General features: G+C 34.7%; 1 protein-coding gene across 6 annotated transcripts in view; it reads left to right on the top strand.

The window, feature by feature from the left end:
* LOC123701238 (AT-rich interactive domain-containing protein 2) overlaps positions 1–25428 on the top strand; it is a 35740-nt gene that overhangs the window by 5469 nt on the left and 4843 nt on the right. Inside the window, exons 5-33 of one of the 6 annotated variants that reach the window (XM_045648644.1) lie at positions 1077–1289; positions 1660–1904; positions 2319–2512; positions 2847–2940; positions 3472–3633; positions 3987–4151; positions 4334–4441; positions 5117–5245; positions 6063–6232; positions 6633–6751; positions 7797–7873; positions 8316–8429; positions 9580–9654; positions 10084–10176; positions 10258–10282; positions 10380–10435; positions 10560–11018; positions 11344–11430; positions 12359–12454; positions 12832–12873; positions 13179–13281; positions 13776–13853; positions 14266–14366; positions 15048–15137; positions 16772–16873; positions 19384–19827; positions 20363–20470; positions 22905–23002; positions 23316–23505. In XM_045648644.1, coding sequence (XP_045504600.1) covers positions 1077–1289; positions 1660–1904; positions 2319–2512; positions 2847–2940; positions 3472–3633; positions 3987–4151; positions 4334–4441; positions 5117–5245; positions 6063–6232; positions 6633–6751; positions 7797–7873; positions 8316–8429; positions 9580–9654; positions 10084–10176; positions 10258–10282; positions 10380–10435; positions 10560–11018; positions 11344–11430; positions 12359–12454; positions 12832–12873; positions 13179–13281; positions 13776–13853; positions 14266–14366; positions 15048–15137; positions 16772–16873; positions 19384–19827; positions 20363–20470; positions 22905–23002; positions 23316–23505 — 4037 coding nt within the window. The remainder of the gene's footprint in view (positions 1–1076; positions 1290–1659; positions 1905–2318; positions 2513–2846; positions 2941–3471; positions 3634–3986; positions 4152–4333; positions 4442–5116; positions 5246–6062; positions 6233–6632; positions 6752–7796; positions 7874–8315; positions 8430–9579; positions 9655–10083; positions 10177–10257; positions 10283–10379; positions 10436–10559; positions 11019–11343; positions 11431–12358; positions 12455–12831; positions 12874–13178; positions 13282–13775; positions 13854–14265; positions 14367–15047; positions 15138–16771; positions 16874–19383; positions 19828–20362; positions 20471–22904; positions 23003–23315; positions 23506–25428) is intronic. The other 5 variants (XM_045648643.1, XM_045648641.1, XM_045648642.1 and 2 more) reach the window with 5 other exon arrangements.

Genomic DNA, 25428 nt, shown 5'->3' on the forward strand with positions numbered 1-25428 from the left:
GCTCCTGTAAGCCCGATTGTAATAATTCCCTTTGTTGTAATAATGCATTTGTAACCGCGGCCATAATTTCTTCGGTTGATGCTAAGAAATCTTTACCTTTGTTTAAAGAACACATTTCGTCGTTAATTTTTAAACTACAAAAACCTGGCGCGGCTAGCATGTCCGTTAATGCTTTGGAATAGCGAATATGAGGCCACGTTGGCGAATTAAATTGTTGAAGCTCGATTAATTGACGTAATAATTTTTCATTCGCGGGTTTAAGAACTTTTTTCTCGTCAAAAACCGTTTTACAAACTCCTAAATCTATTGATTTGCTTGTACTCGTTGATGGATTCGACAAAAATTCGATATTTTCGGTTGCGGGTACTTCAACATTATTATTAGACTCTTTTATATTTTGAGCACTTTGTTGCTGCATTAAATAATTTGTAAGAAAACTGACCTGGGCATATAGTACGTCGATCCGAGGATCGGCGGTTACCTCAGTACTCGATTTTTGTTTCTTGGTCGCTGTCACTCGAACTTGAAGTACATTTCTTCCGTTTGTTGTCGCTCCGGCTCGCTGACGAGGGCGAAGCAGCAGAACAATGACCTTCTGAGTCCCTCGGGGCCCCAGAAGGCTCCTCGAAGTCGTCGTTAGGTGGCGAATTCATTACGAACAGTAACGGTTGACTTTGAAAAATTATTAAATTATTCACACACTAGCACTATAAACTTTTGAACACTTGTACACTAGTAATGCTTATTGAAACGACCGCCTATGGCGAGAGTACACAACGCTATGATTCGAAAAATGAATTTGGTTCCCCCATCACCTTGCTGGTGACAGCGACGACCTCTAGCGGAATAAATTGGAACTAGAGTTTGTATGTAGTCTATGGAAATCATTCCGTATCTATGGTTGAGTATACATTGCTTCTTCATAACAATGCTGTATGTTTTCCAGAGGCACATTAATATTGTATTATTAATAAATTTATGACATAAACAAAATTTAAATATCTTACTTCAAAATAAGAGGACAATTTCTTGTTAAATTATTATGGTTTTGTCTAATAACATTTTTTTTATTTTAGCATCCGGAGAACAGTTGAAAACAAGCACGCCTCGGTTCGCCGGTCCATCTGAAAGACTGACACTATCTTTACTATCTCCTATGCCCAATGAGCAAGATTTTGCAGTGAATGTGTGTACGGTGTTAGCCGCTGATCATTCCAACAGGCTACCTTTGAACACAACGCCACATATATTGGACTTTTTGTTGGCTCATGCTGGTGTTTATAATCATTGTGAGTATTACATTTGTATTTAAGATAAACTTATGAAGATGTGAATGTATTACGGTCGTTTTTTTTGACAAAGAAGGTATAAAATTTAGTAGGGATGCCAATCTTTTGTATTTATACCATCTACACGTCAATTACCTCAGCCTCATTTAGATGATGCCATTTTCTTGTATAAAATAGAAAAAGTGCACAGAAGTGCAGGAACATTTGGTTAAGACATGGACAGTGCCAGTTATTTATTTTTCCAATGTTATTGTGTGTAACACTAATGTGTGGTTTTGTGAATAATTTTCATGAAATATGACATTAAATATACATCTAAACAATCATTTTTATGAAAATTTCTCCAATATCCAAATTTGATAATATCCAGCAAGCCTACGCGACACAATCGGCCGCTCATACTACGAAGCGCGCGGCCGCTACCCGCACGAGTTCTGGCAGATGAGAGCGGGCGGTGGGGGCGCTAAGGAACTTGCAGACGAGACGAAGTTCATGCAACCTGGTATCGAACAACCGGAACTGATGGTTCAAGCGCTAGCCGCACATAATGCGTTGACGGATTGCTTGGTGAACGGGGGTGATGATGGTGATATTCTGGATAAGGTTGTGGATGATGTGAGTAGTGGTTTCTTTTTATTAGAGAGATAAGATAGTGTTATGTTATTAAATACAAATATTTTAACATATATTGCAATGTTACCATTAAATTTGGCTAGGAGGTATGAATTTTAAATTTTGATTATCCAAAAGTAAAAAAAATACACATATATTGTAGTAATAGTGATACGGTAAAAGTCCTTTGCGGTGTGAGTGTGGTGACAAAAATTTTCATGCATATTACGATTTTATTTTACACTGTAACAGTGTAATTTATAATAGTGTCAAGTTTATTATTTTTATTTTATTGAGTTTGTTTTTGTTTTAAAACATTCCATCAGTTTTATTTTTTTTATTACATTTTTTGTTAATTTTTTATTTATTTTATTTTTTGTTTCATTTTCACTAATTCCCACACGCAAACGTCAAAAGCAGCTTCACCAACAGGAAGTGGAAGACTGGGTGACTGAACCCTCGGAGGAAGACCAGCTCTTCGCCCCGGAGTTGCCTGGGGGAGCAAGCTGTGTGTACACACAGAGGGTCGTGCAAATTGCGTCCATTGTACGATCACTGTCGTTCCATGAAGAGAATTTGCAGTATCTGGCTAAGAATACTACGCTTATACGGTAATATGTTTGAATATGTTGAGAGAATAATTGTGATTGTTTTTTTGTTTGTTACTCAATCAAATAATAGTGAATAAAATAATGGAAGCTTGTACATGGTTAAGATCCTAGAGTTAAATATTGAATTAAATTTATTTTTTAATAAACTTAATTTATTAATCCAAATCGGTTTTGATGATATTGTACAAATATGCATAAAAAGATAAGAGAAACTAGAAATTGACCATTAAAACATTATTTGTGAATTGTTTTTAAATATTGTAAAGAAAGAAAGGTAAATATGCCTCATTATGATTTTTTTTACGCATTTTAAGTAGTGTTCAATGTATTACAGGTTTTTATTGCTCTGTGCTAATTGTTGGGTTGGTACATTGCGTCAGAGTGGTTTAGATACGTTGGGGAATATTTCTGCTGAATTAATTATTAAGGTAAGCAATGTTTTTTTTATGTACAGAGGTGAGAAAATTTATATTCTAGCAATCTATTCCTTGCTATTGGTTATTATTCTATTCTTCTTGTCTATATCGATGTTAATGAGTTACTTTTACCTTAATTCCTGTCTTATCCTCAAGTGATCCTCTAATTATGTATCTTAATTTTTTTTTTATAGTTGATAAAATAATTTCTATGTTTGCTCCACAATACTTGTGATAATTCCAATTTTAAAGCTAAAAAATGTCGAAAATTCTATACAAATCCTATATTCTAGTTAATTTAAGGAGTAGAGAAGTGGTGAGTAACGGTAGTAATAAACTCATATTATGTCACTTTGTTGGCGATTCCAAGTTATACATTCGTCTTCATTGAGTAGATAGTGTAGAATGTAGATCTTAATTGAGAACCTACATTGATCCTTTATTATCATTAATTTTACATTTTATCCTATGTTTGTGTCCATATTTTCTCTACATTGAACACCCTAATCACAAATAAATAAATAATAAAATTCTTGTTTTCAGGACCCAGCAACCTGTCTTATATCGCGACACATACTATCCACAATACAAACATCCCTGTCATCGCCGGACCGCGCTAGAATATTGTCAGCTCTTGAGTTGTTGAATAAGTTGGCACAGAATGAGTCCAATGAAGATGCGCTTTTGAAATCTTTGGAGGCTAAGGTAATTGAAATAGGATAAGAATTACGATTAATTAAAATAAGAAAAGAGTTATTTTACTACTGCTAGTGTTTTATTTGCCCTTTGAAATTTTATGTTATGTTGAAGCACTATGTTAAAGTTTGTATGAGAATTATACCGACTTTTTCTGATTCTTCAAGTATAATTTAATTTATAATAGAAATATGAAATGTTTACATTTTTAATAAAAAATTCATATTATATTATGTATTCATTTAAACATACCTTTTTCTAAATCATGTCATTAGATGTCTAGAAGTAGAATCTTGCTATACCATATAATAGACCATCATCATAAAATACTTTAGTGTTCATAAAAAGGTTTATTTCCGTAGGTGTACAGCGACGTATGCTCCCTCCTAACGCTACGCGATATAATGGTGCTAGTGTGCACGCTAGAGTGCATATACGCACTTACATCGCTAGGAGAGGCCGCGAGCGAGTCGGTGGCGCGAGTCACTGGCCTCGTGCACACGCTCGTGTCGCTTGTTACTGTTGAGGTGTGTATGTGGTCCTTGGAGGCTAGTTTATGGTGTTCTTAATAGACTCTTATGAGCATGTTTTGTTTATTTTAATTAATTGTATTCATTAATTGTAAAATATTTTATAGGAACAGTGAACATATACATGAAGACGCATATTTTTGTAAATTAAATATAAATAATCATACATTTTTTTACAGGCACAAAGTTACGGGCCTCGTGCGTGCATATTAATGAGGGTAGTTGAAACAGTCAGCGGTCCGGCAGTCGTTGAACGGGAGCCGGAGAGACCACAACCACAACCACAGGTATGTTTTCTGAGTTTATTTCCGTGTTTAATAGTTATTGCCGCAAGTTTTTTTCAGTAAAATATTTCAAGAATTAAAGAGATTCATGTCATCATAAAATATGCGAAACCTATGAACATTGAAATAAAGTTATTCATCTTCGATAACATAATATGGTAGTGGTATTTATATCTCGTTCTATGTAATTATGTATGTATATCTGCATCTCTTTCTAAACCAAAGTGTGCAATATACAACAGAAAGTGTGTTTCCACATATAAATACAAGAAATAGTTTTCGAATTATTTACTATAAAGGGTTACTTGTAAAACACCAGCAACCTCGCATAGATAATTTGTTAGATTTTATTTTCATGCAAAAATAAATATTCATTTAATTTTCCGTTTGAATATTATAAACTTGCCAAAAATTATTTCAATAAGAAGCGAACGAGAGGGGGAAGGTAGGGGCGGAGCGGCGCTAGCGCCTTTGAACTGGACCTATCTGCGACAGTCAGCGCATAGACTTACAATATAAGCTTAAATAATAATTTAAAAATAATTTATGCCAATAGTCGTAGAACAAATGTTATTACTTATGATATTAGATATCTTGTCCTGCGAGGTTGCTGGTGTTTTACAAGTGACTCTGAATATATTTTTAGACTTTTTTTCTATATTTTCTTTGATATTTCAGCCCCAAACGCCGGTAAAATCGCAAGAATCTCCTTCACCTGCGCACGCGCACACGACCGCCGCGAGCGCTGCGCCCGCACCGCCGCTGTCCTCCATACAGGTGTCGCACTTGCACCAGCGGACTGTACAAGTGAGATATATTTATTATGCTATTGCATAGCTTCTATCGCAGGGCTTGAGCGCGGAGACCGAATCCAGAAATTTCGTAACGAAAAAACCTCACGCTCCCCACTCCGACGGGCTCGGAGGTGCGGCTTGAAGGCATGCTATGCAATAGCTTACCGCGGCAGTCCCCGAGTGCCACCCGTCTTATTTTTTTTTTTATAACTAGATTTCCACCCGTGGCTTTGCCCGCATTTTCAAAGGAAAACCCGCATAGTTCTCGTTCCCGTGGGATTTCCGGGATAAAACTTATCCTATGTGTTACTCCAAGTTACCATCTATATGTGTGTGTTTCATTGTAATTGGTTCAGTAGTATTTGCGAGAAAGTTTAACAAACACACACGGGACGGGCGCGGGGCGTTTTAGCTCGTTTCCCCCCACCTCCCTGCCTCATGCAAAGTAGGCGCTAACGTCCAGTTGGGGAGAAATGCCCGTATATTATTATTTTATTATTAACGTATTCGTTGCGCGACCCTCGACACTCTGAGAACTGAGAACGCTCGCAATCCCCTAGTATGATAATGCCCTTACTGTCCAATTAATTACGTAATACGCATTGTTACAGATAAATTTATTAATTTGTAATTACATATTATTAACCCATTGAGCCCCAAGCGGCCCGATCGGTCCACGACACAATAGATTTTCTATTGTGTCTGTGATTCCGGGGCCTGAGTTATGTTACTTGATCGTAAAAAATAAAAATTTAATCTTTTTCCACTACATTTATTTGTGATTATTGTTCAATCTTGCTTGATGCTTTAAAATTAATCTTATTCACAAGGAAAACGAGCACTTCGCACAAGCGTGGCTCCGTTCAGCGTACGAGCCGTTACCAGCCAACGACAACACTACGTTGGACGCCGCTGAACTGTACCGCCATTACATGACGAGTTGCACGAAGATGGGGCGTAAGGGGATTATTGCGCCTGCACACTTTCCGCGGCTTGTGAGGTGAGAGTTAATTTATTGTAACATGTTAATTTAATCAATTTTGTTTATGTACATTTTGAATATTTTATGATCTAGCACATAATATCTGCTAGGTTCGCGAGCGCGCGCGGTTTCGCCCGCGTGTTCAAAGACGACAGTTTCCAATAGTGGAAGATTAGCAATTATTCATGCATGTAATTTTATATAGCTCTACATTCGGAATATATGAATTTCGGAGTGATACTGCGCATGATTTTAAATTTCCCCACCAGAATGACATGTTTCGACGCGATAAGAAGTAGCCTATTACATACGATTTAGCTTCTTAATCCAGACACAAAAATCGTATTACAAAAAACAGACCGTTCGCCTTGCTACTCACTATACGTCACTATATTATTTTGGTATATCTTTATTACAGAACAGTGTTCGGCGGCACAGTGGGCCCCAACACAGTGGCAGCTGCGAACGGGGAGATGCAGCAGATGTACGTGGGCATACGGGCCAAGCCCGGCGCGGTGAAGGTCAACCCGCCGCCAGGTGAGTGGAGTGAGTGAGAGAGGGAGGAGAGAGAGGGCGAGGAGAGAGGGCGAGGAGAGATGTCGAGGAGAGAGGGCGAGGATAGAGGGCGAGGAGAGAGGGCGAGGAGAGAGGTCGAGGAGAGTGGTCGAGGAGAGAGGGCGAGGAGTGAGGGCGAGGAGAGAGGGCGAGGAGTGAGGGCGAGGAGTGTGTGCGAAGAGAGAGGTCGAGGAGAGAGTGTGAGGGCGAGGAGTGAGTGCGAGGAGAGAGGGCGAAGAGAGAGGTCGATGAGAGAGTGTGAAGAGAGAGGTCGAGGAGAGAGTGCGAGGAGAGAGGGCGAGGAGTGAGGGCGAGGAGTGAGTGCGAGGAGAGAGGTCGAGGAGAGAGGGCGAAGAGAGAGGTCGATGAGAGAGTGTGAGGAGAGAGGTTGAAGAGAGAGGTCGAGGAGAGAGTGCGAGGAGAGAGGGCGAGGAGAGAGGGCGAGGAGAGAGGGCGAGGAGAGAGGGCGACGAGAGAGTGCGAGGAGAGAGTGCGAGGAGAGAGGGCGAGGAGAGAGTGCGAGGAGTGAGGGCGAGGAGAGTGGTCGAGGAGAGAGGGCGAGGAGAGAGGTCGATGAGAGAGTGTGAGGAGAGAGGGTGAAGAGAGAGGTCGAGGAGAGAGGGCGAGGAGAGAGGGCGACGAGAAAGGGCGAGGAGAGAGGGCGAGGAGAGAGGGCGAGGAGAAAGGGCTAAGAGAGAGGTCGAAGAGAGAGGGCGATGAGAGAGTGCGAGGAGAGAGGGCGAGGACAGAGGGGGAAGGAAAGGCGAGAGGACAAAGAGTGAAAAAGAGCGATTAGATTTTAGAGACACTTTTTATGCGACATAAAGTTTAAAGAAAATTTCATTTATATAAAGCTTTTATTTATTTATTTCGGGAAACTTGACTTATTTAAAATTATTTATTTTTCAATTATAATACACCATTGCATAAAGTAAATTCCTAACATATATTTAGTTGTCCTCTATTTATTTTTAAAGATTTATACAATGTCTGTATGATATTTATTGTTCATTATGTCATTCGACAGGACCATCATCGCCAATACTGAAGGCGCAACTGACAAACAAAACGCCTGAAGTTAAACCCGTTGTAGTTCAACCAGCGGTAAGGATTATAATAAAATTATTCAAACAATTTTTTCTCTCAATAAAGTCCATGAACATGATGAATTTGTTAGTAATTATTGGTTAGTTGAGTTATCAAAAATTATCTTCTTAAACTTAATTAAATTTATAATACGAATATTGAAAATGTATGAAAATTTCACGCGTTCTAAATATTATATAGTTTCTTTACTTTCTTATATTATTTTGAAGAGATACAATATCGAATGTATGTTACTAAAAATAAGTTGAAAATTTGCCCGTATCTATAGTCTAGTGCTACAGTCACTCGTTCGATATAACTGATTCCGTTACTATAAATCACAACCAAAAGTAACGATTGTGTTGACTGTGATTTAACTGTGATTCCGTTACTATAAATCACACCAAAAAATAACTGTTATTTCACTGTGATTTTGCTATAAATCACCAATATCCCACAGGCTCAACCGATATCGCACCCGCACCTCTCGCAAGCGCTGGAATCGAACCCGTCCAACACTTCGCTGATCAAACACCTACTCGCCCATAAAGTAAGCCCCGGCATACAACCGCAAGTAAGTGCATACTAACAGTACTAACACGTAGCAGGTAGCTGTGATTTCTTAGTGATACGTGAAAAGTAACACTGATAATTAATAGCAGTGTTACTTTTCACGTTATTTATTTGTAGACGATATTTTGAGGTGATTTTTCACTTAGTTAGTTTTTGTAGGTTGTTTTTTAAGTTATTCAATATACAATATAATTTTAATTAGTTACATTTGTTGCAATATTTTCAATTTTATTTCAACTCATAGATGGAAAATGTCTTCAGGATTCATGTTTTAATAAGATTTTTTTTTGTTCAATGATTCTTCTATAACTTTATTGAGATCCTGTTTACAGGCAATATTGAGAATTACTTCGATAAATTTTTAATTTATAGTGTTTTTAAATGGAACTTTTAAAAAGACACAGTTGAACATAATAATTATTATTTCGCACAAAAGGTTTGAGCAGTCAGTTGACTCGTCAAGATGGTAAAGTTAAAATCACAGATTAAAAATAACCCATGCATGAGAAACGTGTGATACAATATAATACAGTAGCAGCAAAAGTAGTGCACGTAAATATAAAACTAACAACGATATAACTAAAGTCGAAATTGGCATGCGTTGAGACGCTTATTTGGAGCATGAATTAGCATTATGTAATAAATTTAGGAAATAAATTATTGAAATTAAACAAGACAATAAGTACTTTAAAACAAGACAGCCTTAGTGATGAGAGAATATGGACGCGAAAGCTTGCATTGATCGAGAAATATTAATGAAAATTTTTCCTGTTATACTTTTTTATGAACCGTTTATAAGTTAGATGTTATATAATAAATCTACTCTCTAGAGTTGTGCTTATGTATCTATATGTCTTACTAATGTTTTTTTTATGAAGTACGTAAATAAAGTATACTCTTTAGCAGAACACAATTTTTCTTCTAAGCTACATCAATGAAGTTTTAGTACAGTAACTGTAGGTAACATATTTTAAATATCAAAGTTTTATCATTATTTTCTTAATTCCACTGAATTTATAATGTTTTTTTGAGATCTTTAATTAAAAAACAAAAACTTAAATCACAATTGCATGTGTAACTACCATGGGATTTTACCTGGTTAATTAACAATTAAAATACTATTTGTCTATAACATTTATAACAATACACAGGTTGCACAAAGACAGCAAAGTCAACAGCGAGTCGGGACGGTGGCGTCCGTTGTGATACAAGGCAATCAGAATACGGTAAGGGGATTTAGTACTTATTATTTGTACATTAGAGTTTATTTTTAATTTTATTTACATTGGTTTTAAACAGGGAAATACAACTTTAATTTAAAAAATTACTTGGTTGTTAGAGTTGTGTTTACAATTGCTATTTTCATTGGTTTTAAACACATATTTTTCACGGATAGACGTGTTTTCGGAAAATTCAACCTTATTACTTGAGAATTAGAGTTGAATTTAAAAATTTCTATTTTCATTGGTCGCAAAACAATTTTCGCTGATGGGCGATATTTTCTAAGATATAAATGGAATAATAAGTTTTAGACTGTTTTTTTTAATTTGATCCACTTGAGTTAAATCAAAGTACCTATTTGTTTTATAGTTATTCTTCTAATTGGATTGTCTGATAGAAAAATAGGCTTTGGTAATTGTAATTGATTTCTATAGGCAATGGATGTGGACCCTGAAGCATTGATTAAATGTACCACAATAACCCCGGGTGGTGTTGCCAGTAATACACCAGCTTTACAAGGCGATAAGGTAACATTAAACATTGTTTATTATTTGTTATGTATATTGGATACGAATGACTGGAGTTTAATTTTTTATTTTTTTTTATAGGTCAATATGACTGAAGATATCACTGGTGAGTTATAATACAATTTCTTTGTTTGTATTGTATTATAGTGTTTTGAATTATAATAAATTATTATAATTATATTTATGTCTTTGTATTTTTTCAGTTCCTAAAGAAGAACCAGTGCAGATACAGATCGACGAACAAGCTCAATTGACAATTGTAAGTTATTCCAATAATTAAATGTATTATGCAAATAAATTATAATAACTTGTTCTAGACATATTTTGCCATCCATTTTTTTAATGCTCGTTATAATATTATTTAATAATACATCTTTTTCCAGAAAGCGGCTCAAAACAAAATGCTAGCTGATCTTCTAGAAAAGAAGTCTAATCCACCGGTCCAAGTTGTTCAAATGTCGTCACAAATGAACGCACCCACTATACAAATAACCGAAACGGGACAAATAGTGCAAGTTAAACAAGAGAATAACCCGGTTATACAAATAAACCCCGAACCTGTAGTAATGCAAACAGCACCATACATACAAATAAAGAACGATCAAGGACAATTGATACAGATTAAAAATGATTCCGGACAGATTATACAACTCAAAAGCGATCAAGGCGTGATACAGTTTAAAAATGATCAAGGGCAACTTGTACAGATTAAAAATGATCAAGTGCCACAGATAATGCAAAGTGTCATACAGAGTGTTAAGAGTGAGAATGAAACGGTGATAACAGATCATTCTTATACGGAACCGCCGGCGAAGAAAGTTAAGACTGAGGAAAAATCTGAGGTATTTTCTTTATTGTATAATTTTTTTTTTGGGATTTTGTGATGTATTTTTTTTGACATTTTTTGAGTCGAACATTTGGGAGTGTTAAACTCCGGTCGATAGTTACGATATGTTTTACGATGTTGTATTTTTGACTAAGGACGTTTTTCTAGTTTTAAACTTAATATTGTTAATCTGAAATAACGTGACACTGTGCTTTTTTTCAATAGTGCAATTTTTTCAACATTAATAATATAATTTACTGCTAAATCACCATTTTGTCTTATTAATGTCATCAGAATAAAGAAATAATGCAATAACTATTTATAAATTATATTTGTTTTAGAATTCACCACAAGAAAGTGTGTCAAAAACAGCGGCTAATTTGTACGCGGCGCTAGCGGCGTCAGCGCTTGAAGATGAAGATGATTTGGTATGCATTTTCTTTATATAATAAAAACTTATGAATATCTAAATATCTGAAATTGATATTTTTTTGTTTTATGGCATTCAAATGCTTTATAAATATAAATTTATAAAGAATAGAAAAAATTTGATCACGAGATGAGATCACTTAGACACATAAAACTGAAAGAATAGAATAAATTCGATTGCTCTGGCGGGTCACGACTCACGAGTGGCTGAATTGGTCAGGATGCGGGTTCGAGTCCCGCCTCGTGATCGAATTTTTTCTGTTCTTTATAAATTTGTATCTAAATATCTGTAGAAATATAATTTATATCCAGGTTTCAACTCTTTAACTGTTTAATCCTTTATTTTCACCACTTGTGAAGCGTTTAATGTTTTTAAATATTCAATTATGTTTTGCACATAAACACGATGTGGTAATTTTGTAATTTAGAAACATAAAATAAACTGCAACGCTTTATTTTTCGCGCAGGAATGTTATAAGTTATAACCTATAATTTAATTTTTACTTCTTTTTACAACAATGTATGTATACATGTCTGTACATATTTGGATATTGTAGCGACCTCGTGGGATACTTATGTCTGGACCAATGGCTGCTAAGGTGTTTATTTATTTTCATAATAATCTTCTTTTATAATATTTATTGGATTCTGAATTATTGTGTTAAAATGTGAAGAAATATGTTTTAAATTTGAAGTCAAAACTATTGAAGGATTAGCTTGTAAATGTTAATACTCTATTGTTCGCCCCGAGTTGTGTATCCAACAATGTTATTATTTACATATTTATTATCTATGACTAATTTGACTTAATTTCTACCGTGTTTAAAATTATTTTAAAATCTTATTACTTTAATCAGAAAAATAAGCATGATCACAGCCAGTAACGAATCAATGTAATAAATTATATTTTTGTATGTATGTACACAGTTGCCGCCAAAACAAGAGGAAGTGATGCAACCCCCCATGATAGTCGCCGGCGGTGGGGATAACCCTTCGGTAATAATACAAGAACCTTTGTTGCAGGTATTTTTGTTTTGTTCAGTTCAAATTTTTATTTGCTCAATATTTTGTTTATTTGGAAACTTATATAAGCAAAAAAAGAGCGTGTGTGCCGAGCACACGTGTCAATAGTGAAACTTCTTTAGCAAGATTTAAAAATACCAAAATCGTCTCCTTACTCCATGTATTGCCTAGACGCGATCTTGAAATTTTACCCTCAACGTGTCTAAAGAAGTTTCACTTCAAAAACTTATTTCATTTTTGGTTTTTTTATTTGCTCGACTTTATTTGGTCCATTATCACATTTTATTTTGAATTGAGTTGATATCCTTAAGAATCCTATTTACCTTCGAGTAAGATATAATATGGTTAATTTTAAAATAATGTATAATTACACACAGGTACAACAACCGACGATGCAAGTTCAAGCACCAACCTTACAGGTGTGTGTATTTTACATTTTATTTTTCGATGTTACTGACTAAAACTCAAAATTAATGTTTATTGACCACACAGACCTTTATATGTATAAGATAAAATCAATAATTTCTTGAAAGAAATACAAAAAATTCAAAGCAAACATTTTTAGGCAGCAATTTTTTGAGGAAATCGTTGCTGAAAACTTTGTTTAAATGTTCCAAACATAACTCGGAGGAGAATTTTTCAACATGCATTGACAGCAACTCTGCATCTTGACTCGACTTTGTTGTTATACATGTTTCTACAAATAAATATTATTTGTGTGAAGGTACAACAACCGACATTGCAAGTACAACAGCCGATGTTACAAGTGCAACCGATGGACGTGCAAAACATTATTGCGTCGCAGTCTGGACAACTTATACTGCAGGGTAAGCTAAAAAATAAATATGTAGATAAAAATACTTATACTAAACTTTGAGCGATAAATATCGAGCTTCAAGATACTTATTTAATTTCAAATATACCATTTTTTTAACTGATTTTCCATATTTATAATTCAATTGACATCAAACAGTTACTGTTTTCATCAATCTGAATGAACATAATATAAATTCATAAAGAATAGAAAAAATTCGATCACGAGGCGGGACTTGAATCCTTTCCGGGGCAATCGAAATTATTCTTTTCTTTCTGGCGGGTCACGAGTGGCTGAGTTCGTCAGGCATCCGCCCCGGAATGGCGTGAAAGGATGCGGGTTCGAGTCCCGCCTGGTGATCGAATTTTTTCTATTCTTTATAAATTTATATTTATAAAGCATTTGAATGCGATAAAACCAAAATATCAAATTGAACACAATATGTTCGTGTTTCTTATGTGCGTGTGAATAAATAGTTTTGTAAAACATTATCTTTTGCTATTACAGAGAAAACAGTAGCAACTCAACCCACGCAATTCGTTCAACAACCAATGCAGATTATTGCTACGCCAAGCACATCGCAAGGTAAAAATATCTAATATATGAAAAAAAAACCTTTTTTATTATTTTGTAGGGAAAAGAAATTGATCCTGATGAGATGTTTTCTTTCGCTTGACCACTAAAATATTATATACTTAAAAATGTTTTATGTTGTTTATTCCATAAAGTAAATTCTAATATTATAAATGCGAAAGTTTATGTTGGATGGATGGATGTTTGTTATTCTTTCACGCAAATACTACTGAACCGACTGCAATTGAAATTTGGTATGTAGGTAGCTGAAGACCCAGAATAAGACACAGGCTACTTTTTATCCCGGAAATCCCAAAGGAACGGGAACTATGCGGATTTTTCTTTGAAAACGCGGGCGAAGTCGCGGGTGGAAATCTAGTACACATAAATCATTTTTTAAAACTAATAAATGTAATTGTTCCAGGAGGAATCGGATACATAACACAGAATATCCCGGGTAATATGATGCAAAAAACTATTATTATAGTCCAAGGACCAACTGGGGGCGGTCCTCTTACATTGACGGTATGTTATGTTGTTTTAAGTATATAATTCTTGATTTAATAATATTAATCTATCTAATATAAAATATACATAATTTATTAAGTCTTGCCTATTCCATCTCTTATGCTGGTTGCAGAGCTTGACCGACCGTCAGTGCGTACGTCGGTCCTGACGATACGCATCAACAATGTGTATGACTATGACACTAATGCGCATGACAATACGCGTGCGTACGGTCGGTCTAGCTATGAACGGTTTTATGAATTTCCATACATATGACAAGCGCGACAGACGTACGCACTGATGGTCGGTCAAGCTCTGCAACCAGCATAAGAGATGGAATAGGCAAGACTTTGAATGTTAAGGTAATTTTAATTGGTATGATATAGAGTATTTAAAATATACAATAATTTATAATTGTTCCTATTAGAATAATTTATATTATATCCAAAATCCTATCTTAGTACAGAATAATAAAACAAGTAATCACTCAACTAGTATACTTTCAACGTTTGATGAAAATGAATCTTAACTAATACAACTTACCTTAAATATAATTATAAGTCATTTTTAAAGTCTGTCACAAAAACCAATAGTTTCCAATGAAAATGTAGTCTCAAATATTTAGCAGTCTAAAACAAATAGCTTAATGGTAAAAATTTAGTCCCAAATATAGATTTAAGATAATTTAATTGCGCAAAGGTGAACAACCCGAGCGGCTTGGACGAGGCAACGCTAAACAATCTCATCGCACAGGCCACTGAGGCGATAACGCAACAACAGATAATTCAGGTTATTTAGCACTAGATGCTTATAATGGGAACACGTTTTTGCTTCCTTATTAACACCTCTATAGCACTTCTCACTTTTGGGCAAGTTTATGGCATTTTGAGGCTCTTTTTAGCTCATCCTGTAGCTGTTTGATCTCTTCGTTTATATTTTAATTCTTAAAGTAACGGCCTTAGGGTTGATATTCTAATGCCGACGTGTACGTGTTTCGTTATTAATGATTGAATATGGTCCTACTAATTCTTTTGCCTTCGCTTTCCTATAATGCAATATTGCAAGATGTTTGAAATATTCCACGTATGTGATGTTCCATATTCTATGAACTTTCTTACTCTTTGGCCTATATTTCTATCAAAATTGCTAGCACCTAGTAAGTTTAATATTGTTACTTATTATTTGGTTATTCTCATTCTTTATGTTTGTGAATTTTTACTGAATGCCGCAGACTAAAAAAACTTTATATGTCATTAGGCTTGGTCGTCATTTGGATAAAATTTTACTTGCATTATTGTCTCCTAATATGTTTCTAATAAAATTCATATATGCATATTAATATCGCCTTATGTTGACTAACTTAGACTAGTAAGATAAATAACGCTAGCGCTAATGAAAATCCCTTACTACAAACAATGCCAAATTATTCTTTCTTTCTATTAACGTGGTATACAAGTTATTTAGTTTTTGGCTTACCTTTATAGCTTATATTATATGCTATTACTAAGGCCATCTGATTATTAACTATTCTGATCATAAAAAATAAAATGAGCAAGAGACATAATTTTATCTTGTTACAAGTAAACTTTTTAAACTTTTTATTTTTGCATTTACACACATGACACTAGTAAAAAATATATCATTTGCATATGTAATAGCTTATTTACTTATATACGTAGTAAACATTTATTTTAGGCAACTTATATAAATCTATTTTGCACATAGTTAGGTAGTTACACTTTTGATCTATTTCACCCACATGAACTCTCATAATATAAAACGCATGATATTTTTATACTTCATTCAAAATATCTTACATATTTCACTAGTTTTATTGAATCCAAATTTTTATGCATAATTTATAAGTAGTTAACTAAAAATCTTTATGTATATTTTTGCATCATATTTTAGCCTCAAATATATTTAAAAGAAGTCACATAGTTATATAAGTTAATATTGAAAAAATTAAGCATTTTATTTTATTATTTTTGTTACTTCTTTGGTTCCGTTAACGTCTAATTATTTAGTACGGAGCTAGATTAAGTGATGTATTTTTTATTAATAGTAGCTAATATCTCTTGTATATTTTTGTTTTCTAAATCAGTATGTTTTTATATTTGTATAATCATTATTAATTATCTTAGTCTCGTTTTTATTTCTGATGGAAGATTTCAAGTCTTACTTGAATTTATTTATAAATTGATATCTGTTTCAAATAAAAGTTTGATAATTTTGCTACACATATTGCAACGGAAAGAAAGGTAAAAAATGGTATAACACATTTTTATAGTACTGTGTGGTATAGTACTATAAAAATGTGTTATAGCATTAAAAAAAAAAACAAAATACAAACAACAATAACAACAACAATACAAAAAAACATACAAAATTCATCGATGTTCTCAAACCGACATTTGATACAGAACACCGGCGTGATACAATCAACGCAACGTGTGATTGTCAGTCAGCCGACACTCGTGAGCACGGCACAGTCGATCGCCGTGGTGAAAACGGCACTTGCACAGGTGTCACGCACTTTTTTGCACTTTTTTTAGTGCATGGGTAGTTGTAGATGTGTATGTAGGGCTCTGGCTGGATATTTAAGTAAATGGTAATGGATAGTTGTGTGATCAACCAACAGAGAGTGGGGGTAAGATTTTCAATGGATAAAGAAGCTAATTTGATGACACTCGTGAGCACGGCACAGTGCATCGCCGTGGTGAAAACGGCACTAGCAAAGGTGTCATGCACTTTTTAACCGACTTCCAAAAAAGGAGGAGGTTCTCAATTCGACTGTATTTTTTTTTGTATATTTGTTACGCGATTACTCCGGCAATTATAAACCGATTTGAATAATTTTTTTTTATTTGGTAGGTCATACGTCAGAGGTGGTCCCATTGTCACCAGGTCAGGATCTGATGATAGGATCCTGGGGAAATCGAGGGAAACGCTCAAATTTTGTAGGCATATACACTGTTTATCAGAAATTATCTTAATATATGTAGATTTTTGCATCTAATGGTCACCATCTGATGTTGCTGAGCTGCAGTGCTATTCTGTAAGGTTATTATAAAAACTCGAACGCGGAATCCGCGGTGAGTTTTCGATTTCGTATTCTATAAAACTGTACTGTCTAACTAGTACTGTCGGTACTAGTGGCGCCACATCGTCGACAGCGGCGACGAGGCGAACTGTGCTAAGTGAGTACTTTTGACGTTTATAGTATGAATTCGGCATTCTGTAAGGTAATTTTACACCTCGAACGTCGAGTTCGAGTGTTTACAAATACGAATTCACCTGTCAGCAATTCACTCGCCTATTAGTTGCCGAGTTCGTGAGTGAGTTAGCGATTGTGGAACAAATTTTATATATTTTTTTACTAAAGAGGCGCGTTTTTTTATATTAAGTGCTATAATACGAGAAGCTAATGCTGTGGATATAATAAAAAGTCGCCGGCAAAGTACCAGCATTCGGGAAAGGCATATTATTAATCGAAATAAATTTTTTGTTGAATGCTACCGTTTATCGGAAGAACTAGTTTCTCAAGTGATGGAAGTCATTAAAGTTTTATACTCTACTACATGGGAGGGATGAGACGACCTTTCCGAGGAGCTACAATGTTTAAGATTTTAAGTTAAATATTTCAATAAGCTTGTTGTATATGATAATATTTTAGTTAAATACAAGAATCACATTACTCACCTCATAGTTGTTATTTTTGCAGTTTTCTCCTTTAAATAATTTATGCAACACGTTTAACACCAATTACACAACAACTTAATAAAGCCAAACTCAAACATTAACTAAAACGCCAACAAAACTTTTAGAAAGAATGCGACACGTAACACTTTAAAATTAGGTACAAAAAACCACTTGAGAAATAAACAAACGTCAAACGAACCACAGACAATCGTCCTTTTTTTTCAGTGACGATAGAATTATTTTGATTTTAAAGAATTTATCAGTGTAAAATTGCAATTTTAGTTTAATTCCACCCACGGTACAGTACTAAAGTGTTATTATGTCTTCAAAATGTGTTAAATTGCCGCATTTTAAAGATAATAACAATGTCGATAAATTCAACTCTATAATATCCCTTCACTCGGCAAGTGAGTTTCGAAGTGAGACTCACTTCGCTTCGCCTCTGCCGAGCGGATGTTTACAGAATGCGAAACCAAAAACTCGAACGTTCGAAAGTGAAGTGAGTCGACTCACTCAGGTGAGATGCGAGTTCGGGCGCGTTTTTTACAGAATAGCCTAGCTGATGATGAATGGTAGGGGTATGGGATCTCTGTAACAAAATTATGTAATACCATCGAATTTGAATGTGATTCTACTTTTCAGTTTAAATTTGTACATATAAATAGGTATAGTCTTGAAGGCGGTTTTTTTTTCTAAAAAATTTACTTTATTTTTGCCCTTTTTTTAGTGCAAAGGTATTTTTTATTGTAGGATCAACCAATAGAGAGGGAATTTAAATTTCTCATGAAGAAGCTTATCAGATTTTATAATTAATTGGATAGTGAGGCGGGATTCGAACTGCAGCGTAACCGTGGTAAAGATTTGTAGGGGTCTAATCAGAAAATCTCTGTTGGTTGTATCATTACATTTCTATTCGTCATTATAAATGCCGAGCTGTTTACTGTGCCGCTGTGCAAAAAAAAAAAAAAACTATATGGATATTTAAGTGGATTTCTTGTATAATAAAGAAGCTAGTTTTTTTATTTTTATTATTAGCTTATTTAGTATTACCAAAATAAAGAGATTTAGCTTTAGGCTCCAATGTGCATGGTTAGGTAACAAATATGTCTGTTTTAAGATTATTATGTTATATTATATTTCGCCCTTTTTATTTTCTGCTCATGCTTGTATATGGTGATCAGGTCTTTTGGTAGCGGTATAGTTTATGTATTACTTACATAGCTTTAATTGTTTAGGAAATATTTGTTGTGACAATGTAGTAGTTGTAATAGCTTTTGCAGAAGAAGTCAAATACATATAAGAACCTACTTAACATAGGTTACTACGTTTACAGAATGCACCTCAAATAACGCCGAGTCAACAGCCCATTATAACAACACAGCCGCAACCTCACAAAGCACAGATTATAAACCAATCACAACCACAACAGATTGTTGTTACCCAAAAACAACCGCCCGCTCTAATAAGCACTTCAACCGGCAACCCTATAGTTGGCAACCAACAATTATTGCAAGGCAACCAACAGATTATACAGGGCAACCAACAATTGTTGCAAGGCAACCAACAGATTATACAAGGCAACCAACAGTTATTGCAAGGCAACCAACAAATTATCGCGGTATCGAATAACCAGCAGATAATAGTGAATGCGCCGTTGAAACAGAATGTGCATAGAGTTGTTCAACAATCGCAGAGGAGTCAAATTACTACGGCGACGGTCAGTACTCCGACTGCTATACAAAGTGATACGAAAACGGTTGTGACGCAGAGCGCTGCTGTAAGTATCGATATTAATATTATCTATCCGTAATAAGTAATGTGTAGAATGTTATATTGAATGAATGAATGAATGAATACTCTTTATTGTACATACACAGAAATATATAGTGTTTCTTATGTGAAATAAGATGAGAGAGAAAGAGATGCACGATAGAAAAAATCACGAATTAAAAATGTCCCCTCAATGACTCAATTAATACAAAACGGTTACAGAAGCTTTGGAAATAAATTTTGTTTGCAATGAAAGGTCGTCAGGAACCTTATTTCCCGACTATAATAAATTATTATACGTTTAAATTTAGGTTTTTAATTTACGTTACGGCAAGAAATGAATTATTCTAATATGTTATCATTTATCAATACTAGATTGTAGTCAATTTCATCAATTTCGGACACGTTTTTATCTGGAGGAAATATGAATATCCTGGGTAAAGTAAAGTGCGCAACTACAGAGAAATTAATAAAATTCATTACAGTTTTTTACTTTATAATAAACAATGACAGATATCACTTACTGGTTTGTGTGGTTTTAGAAACCAAACCAGCCTATGATGCGCCAAGTGATAACCCGCCAACCTGTGATGGTCGGGAACACGAAAATCGGCGACAAGGAGACTATTGTCGCTCAGCCCGTTACAGAAGTAATATATTTTCGTTCTATATAGTAGTAGGGGAGCCCAAGAGGGGATTTTGGGATTTACTCGAGCGCGTCAGATTACTATAAGGGACGGTACCTTAGCTATTCATTAGTACCTCTAGTCAATATGAGCAGTTATGGTTGGTGGGTGCGCTCAGGGGCCCCGCTGGAAAATTTGAATAATCCATAATTCCCTAAGGTTGAGCTCGAATCGTCAGATTAGCGAAATGGGGACTTCTTATATTGTAATTAACCCCCCCATATATTAATCTGACGCGCTCGAATAATATTACTTTAATTTTTTACCCTTTCTTCATAGCGATTAAATCGCCACTTAAATCGTCAGATTAACGTATAGATACTATTTTTCAGTGACGTCCTGGAGCATGCAAAATATCAATATCTAACGCGCTTGAGTATTTCCAAGCCAATTTTTTTCTTTTTTAAATTAAAAAAAAATCAAAAAACCCTTCCCCACCGCTAAAAGTGAAAACATTATAGGACCTTTTTTTCTCGCTATGGTCTAATCTACCAATTCTAATAGGTTCCCGTGACGCTCGAGTAAATCCACATTTAGCATCCTGGGCTCCCCTACTATAGTATTTAGTACTATGTATATATGTAATATACAGGGTGTAATCGTTAAGTGTGCACAGGCAATTATTCCGTAACTATTACAGATATCAAAAAACTTTAAACTGATATCGAAAGTATTTAACCTAATGAGTAAAATGGCCATAATAAATTTTTAAAAATAAAACGAGAAATATCTAAAAAATTTACTTGAAACCCTCCCATACATTTAGTATGAGATACGAATATCCCATGAACATGGGTTGATCCAAAAGTAATGATAATCATAAATCAATATTAAACAAGGTCATTACAGTTATAATTATTATGTAGTTCTCTAGTCAGTCTTCTAACTAGAAAATATACTTCAATATTTTTTTTCCTAAACTTAAAAAAAAACTTTAACTTCATCCACAAAAACCCCTCCACGCGGCCATCACTTCACTGTCGTCTTAAAATAATTTATTGCTAAGAAAGTGTTTCTTGTGCCGAGGAAAGAGATAAAAGTAAATAGGAGCTAGATCTAAAAAATAGAGTAGGTGTTCAAGCATTTGCAATGCCGATTTTTGAATGGCAGCCATCGCAACTGACGCTTTGTGATCTGGTGCGTTGTCTTGGTGAAACAGCGTTCAGGTCAGCAGTTTGCCATGTCTCTGTTTCTTACTAACCTACCGCAATCTTTTAATTTGGTCTGTTTAGTAAGAGCCCAATAAAGTGGCTACCTTTTTAAAATATTCCACCATAATTATTTCTTCAGCGTCCCAAAAAACTACCGCTTTAATCTAACCTACTGATTTTCACTTTGAATTTCTTCATCGTCACTTTGGAAGCTCGCATCCAGGACATTGATTGTTTTTTGGATTCAGCATAAACATGGTGAACTCGGGTAACGACCATGATCACAAAACGTGACAAAAAATTATCCTGATATCATTAAAAATTTAGAAATTTACCCTCTACTTGTCGAATCGTTGTTTCTTCTTTTCGTCGGGAAACATTCTGGCACGCACGGTTCACATTCAAATTAATGTAAATAATTGGAAACGTGGCCTGTTGATATGATTTTTTTGTGATTACTTAGTTTTGTGAATACATGAGCAAGAAAAAAACATTTGTTTTATATTTTTATGTGCACAGGAAATACCCAATTATCATTACTCTTGGATCAACCTAGTACATTTAATATGAAAGATTTTAGCTTTTTCTTTCTTTTTTTGGTTTTCTGCTTTAATTACTTCGCAAATTTGAAGGGAAGTTCATTTAGAAACTGTAAATAGAGCTCCTCATTGTATTGCACAAGGAGGACATCACTTCGAAAATCTGCTATGAATACAAAATGTATGGGAAATAAAATGTATGGGAGCGTTTAATGTAACATTTTTGGATATTTCTCGTTTTATTTTTAAAAATTTATTATGGCCATTTTACTCATTAGGTTAAGTATTTTCGATATCAGTTTAAAGTTTTTTGGTATATGCAATAGTTACGGAATAATCGCTTGTGCACACTTAACGATTACACCCTGTATAGTAGTTATAGTGATATTTGTTAAATTTGTTGTTTTATGGTATAGAGCAGACGTGTAGTCTGGTGTTAAATCAAAATGTACTGAGGGATTTTTTATTGATAGAATTACATTGTTTTGAGAATTGGTCGTCGTTATTTCAATAGAGAAGTATCTTTGGGCCGATAAATGGTAGTTCATAGGAGGACAATGTCCCAGCAGTGGGAACGTATATGGGCTGATGATGATGATGATGATGATAAAATGGCAGAATATTATGTAGTTATAAACCTGTCTTGTAGTAGGATTCTGGATAAATTTTTTTATGAAGTCGTAAAAGTAAAATTATTTTGTGTTTTAGCAAAAACCACCGGTTACGTCAGCAACGCCACCGCCGGCACCGGCTGCCGGTACTCAAGAAGATACCCCTTGGATATGCCATTGGAAGGGATGTGGGAAGTAAGTTATTTTTAAATTGCACTTTTTGTCTGATTAAAGTGTTACTTTTCCTTTTAAAAAATTGAAAATTCATCTATTCTTATAGTAAACTACTTTCTTTTGGACTAAAAATTATTGACAAATTGACTAAACGATATACAATGTACATATTTTTTTTCATTCTTTTTGTCAAAACTCAAAAACTATCGAAAAATATTGCGAAAAATTTTCACACACGTTTTTTTAATTTCTTCTATTACACATAGTAGTGCATTAATCCCACGTTTCTACATATTCAGAAATTATAATCAATTAAAAAAATGTGTTATTCCAGAACGTTCGGCAGCGCATCATGCGTATTCACACACGCGGCACGGGCCCATTGCCCCGGGGCCGCTGGGGCCTCCGGGGGCTCTGGGGCCTCCGGTGGGGACATGCCGTGCATGTGGCTGGATTGTGATAGAGTCCCCAGGAAGACATTTGCGTTGTTGAACCATTTGAACGATAAGCATTGTACGCCGCAGGTAAGTTCGAAATAGATATAAGAACTAATTACTTGTATAAATTGTATATGGAATGTGAATGTAATAAATAATGACATGTGTTTGTGGTTAGCACAGTATTAGGGGTCCGTCAAAAACTTTATAGGTACAATTTTGAATGCAGTTATATTTCTTTTCAAAGATAAAGGAATGCAAACAGTGCCTTTCAGCAATATAATTTTGTGATTCATTATCCAGTAATTTAATCCACATCTAGTCGGACGGTAAAATAAAATTTGTAAAAAATGTACAATGCCCGACGTCGAATCGCTCCTACAGCTACGTCACGAAAGAGCCTTAATACGTAGCTAACGCTGACGTTCTGTAATGACTTTGCTAGATAGAAAGCGTACTTAACGCTCCTCATAGAGCGACGCCAGATTAGCGCTCATGCGCTAACATCACGTTCTCTCTGTGTTCCCTATATTCTATTTGCTGTTTTGTTCCAAGCACAGTACAGTTTATTATTTTATTTATTAATAGAACAACAGAGGTCCACTTGTTAGTATATTATACAGGGTGTAATCGTTAAGTGTGCACAGGCGATTATTCCGTAACTATTACAGATATCAAAGAACTTTTAACTGATATCGAAAGTATTTAACCTAATGAGTAAAATGGCCATAATAATTTTTTTTAAATAAAACGAGAAATATCTAAAAAATTAACTTGAAACCCTCCCATACATTTAGTATGAGATACGAATATCCCATGTACATGGGTTGATCCAAAAGTAATGATAATCAATATTAAACAAGGTCATTACAGTTATAATAATTATGTAGTTCTCTAGATACTTAGTCTTCTAACTAGAAAATATACTTCAATATTTTTTTTCCTAAACTTTAAAAAAAAAACTTTGACTTCATCCACAAAAACCCCTCCACGCGGCCATCACTTCGCTGTCGTCTTAAAATAATTTATTGCTAAGAAAGTGTTCCTTGTGCCGAGGAAAGAGATATAAGTAAATAGGAGCTAGATCTAAAAAATAGGGTAGGTGTTCAAGCATTTGTAATGCCGATTTTTGAATGGCAGCAATCGCAACTGACGCTTTGTGATCTGGTGCGTTGTCTTGGTGAAACAGCGTTCAGGTCCGCAGTTTGCCATGTCTCTTTTCCTTACTAACCTACCGCAATCTTTTAATTTGGTCTGTTTAGTAAGAACTTTTTAAAATATTCCACCTTAATTATTCCTTCAGCGTCTAAAAAAACTACCGGTTTAATCTAACCTTCTGATTTTCACTATGAATTTCTTCATCGTCACTTTGGAAGCTCGCATCCAGGACATTGATTGTTTTTTGGCTTCAGCATAAACATGGTGAACTCGGGTAACGTCCATGATCACAAAAAGTGACAAAAAATTATCCTGATATCATTAAAAATTTAGAAATTTACCCTCTAGGTACATGTCGAATCGTTGTTTCTTCTTTTCGTCGGGAAACATTCTGGCACGCACGGTTCACATTCAAATTAATGTAAATAATTGGAAACGTGGCCTGTTGATATGATTTTTTTGTGATTACTTAGTGAATACATAAGCAAGCAAAAAACATTAATTTTATATTTTTATGTGCACAGGAAATACCCAATTATCATTACTTTTGGATCAACTAGTACATTTAATATGGAAGATTTTAGCTTTTTCTTTCTTTTTTTGGTTTTCTGCTTTAATTACTTCGCAAATTTGAAGGGAAGTTCATTTAGAGACTGTAAATAGAGCTCCTCATGGTATTGCACAATGAGGACATCACTTCGAAAATCTGCTATGAATACAAAATGTATGGGAAATAAAATGTATGGGAGCGTTTAATGTAACATTTTTGGATATTTCTCGTTTTATTTAAAAAAAATTATTATGGCCATTTTACTCATTAGGTTAAGTACTTTCGATATCAGTTTAAAGTTT

The sequence above is a fragment of the Colias croceus genome, chromosome 21 (assembly GCF_905220415.1).
Source record: "Colias croceus chromosome 21, ilColCroc2.1".
In the NCBI taxonomy this organism is placed as follows: domain Eukaryota; kingdom Metazoa; phylum Arthropoda; class Insecta; order Lepidoptera; family Pieridae; genus Colias; species Colias croceus.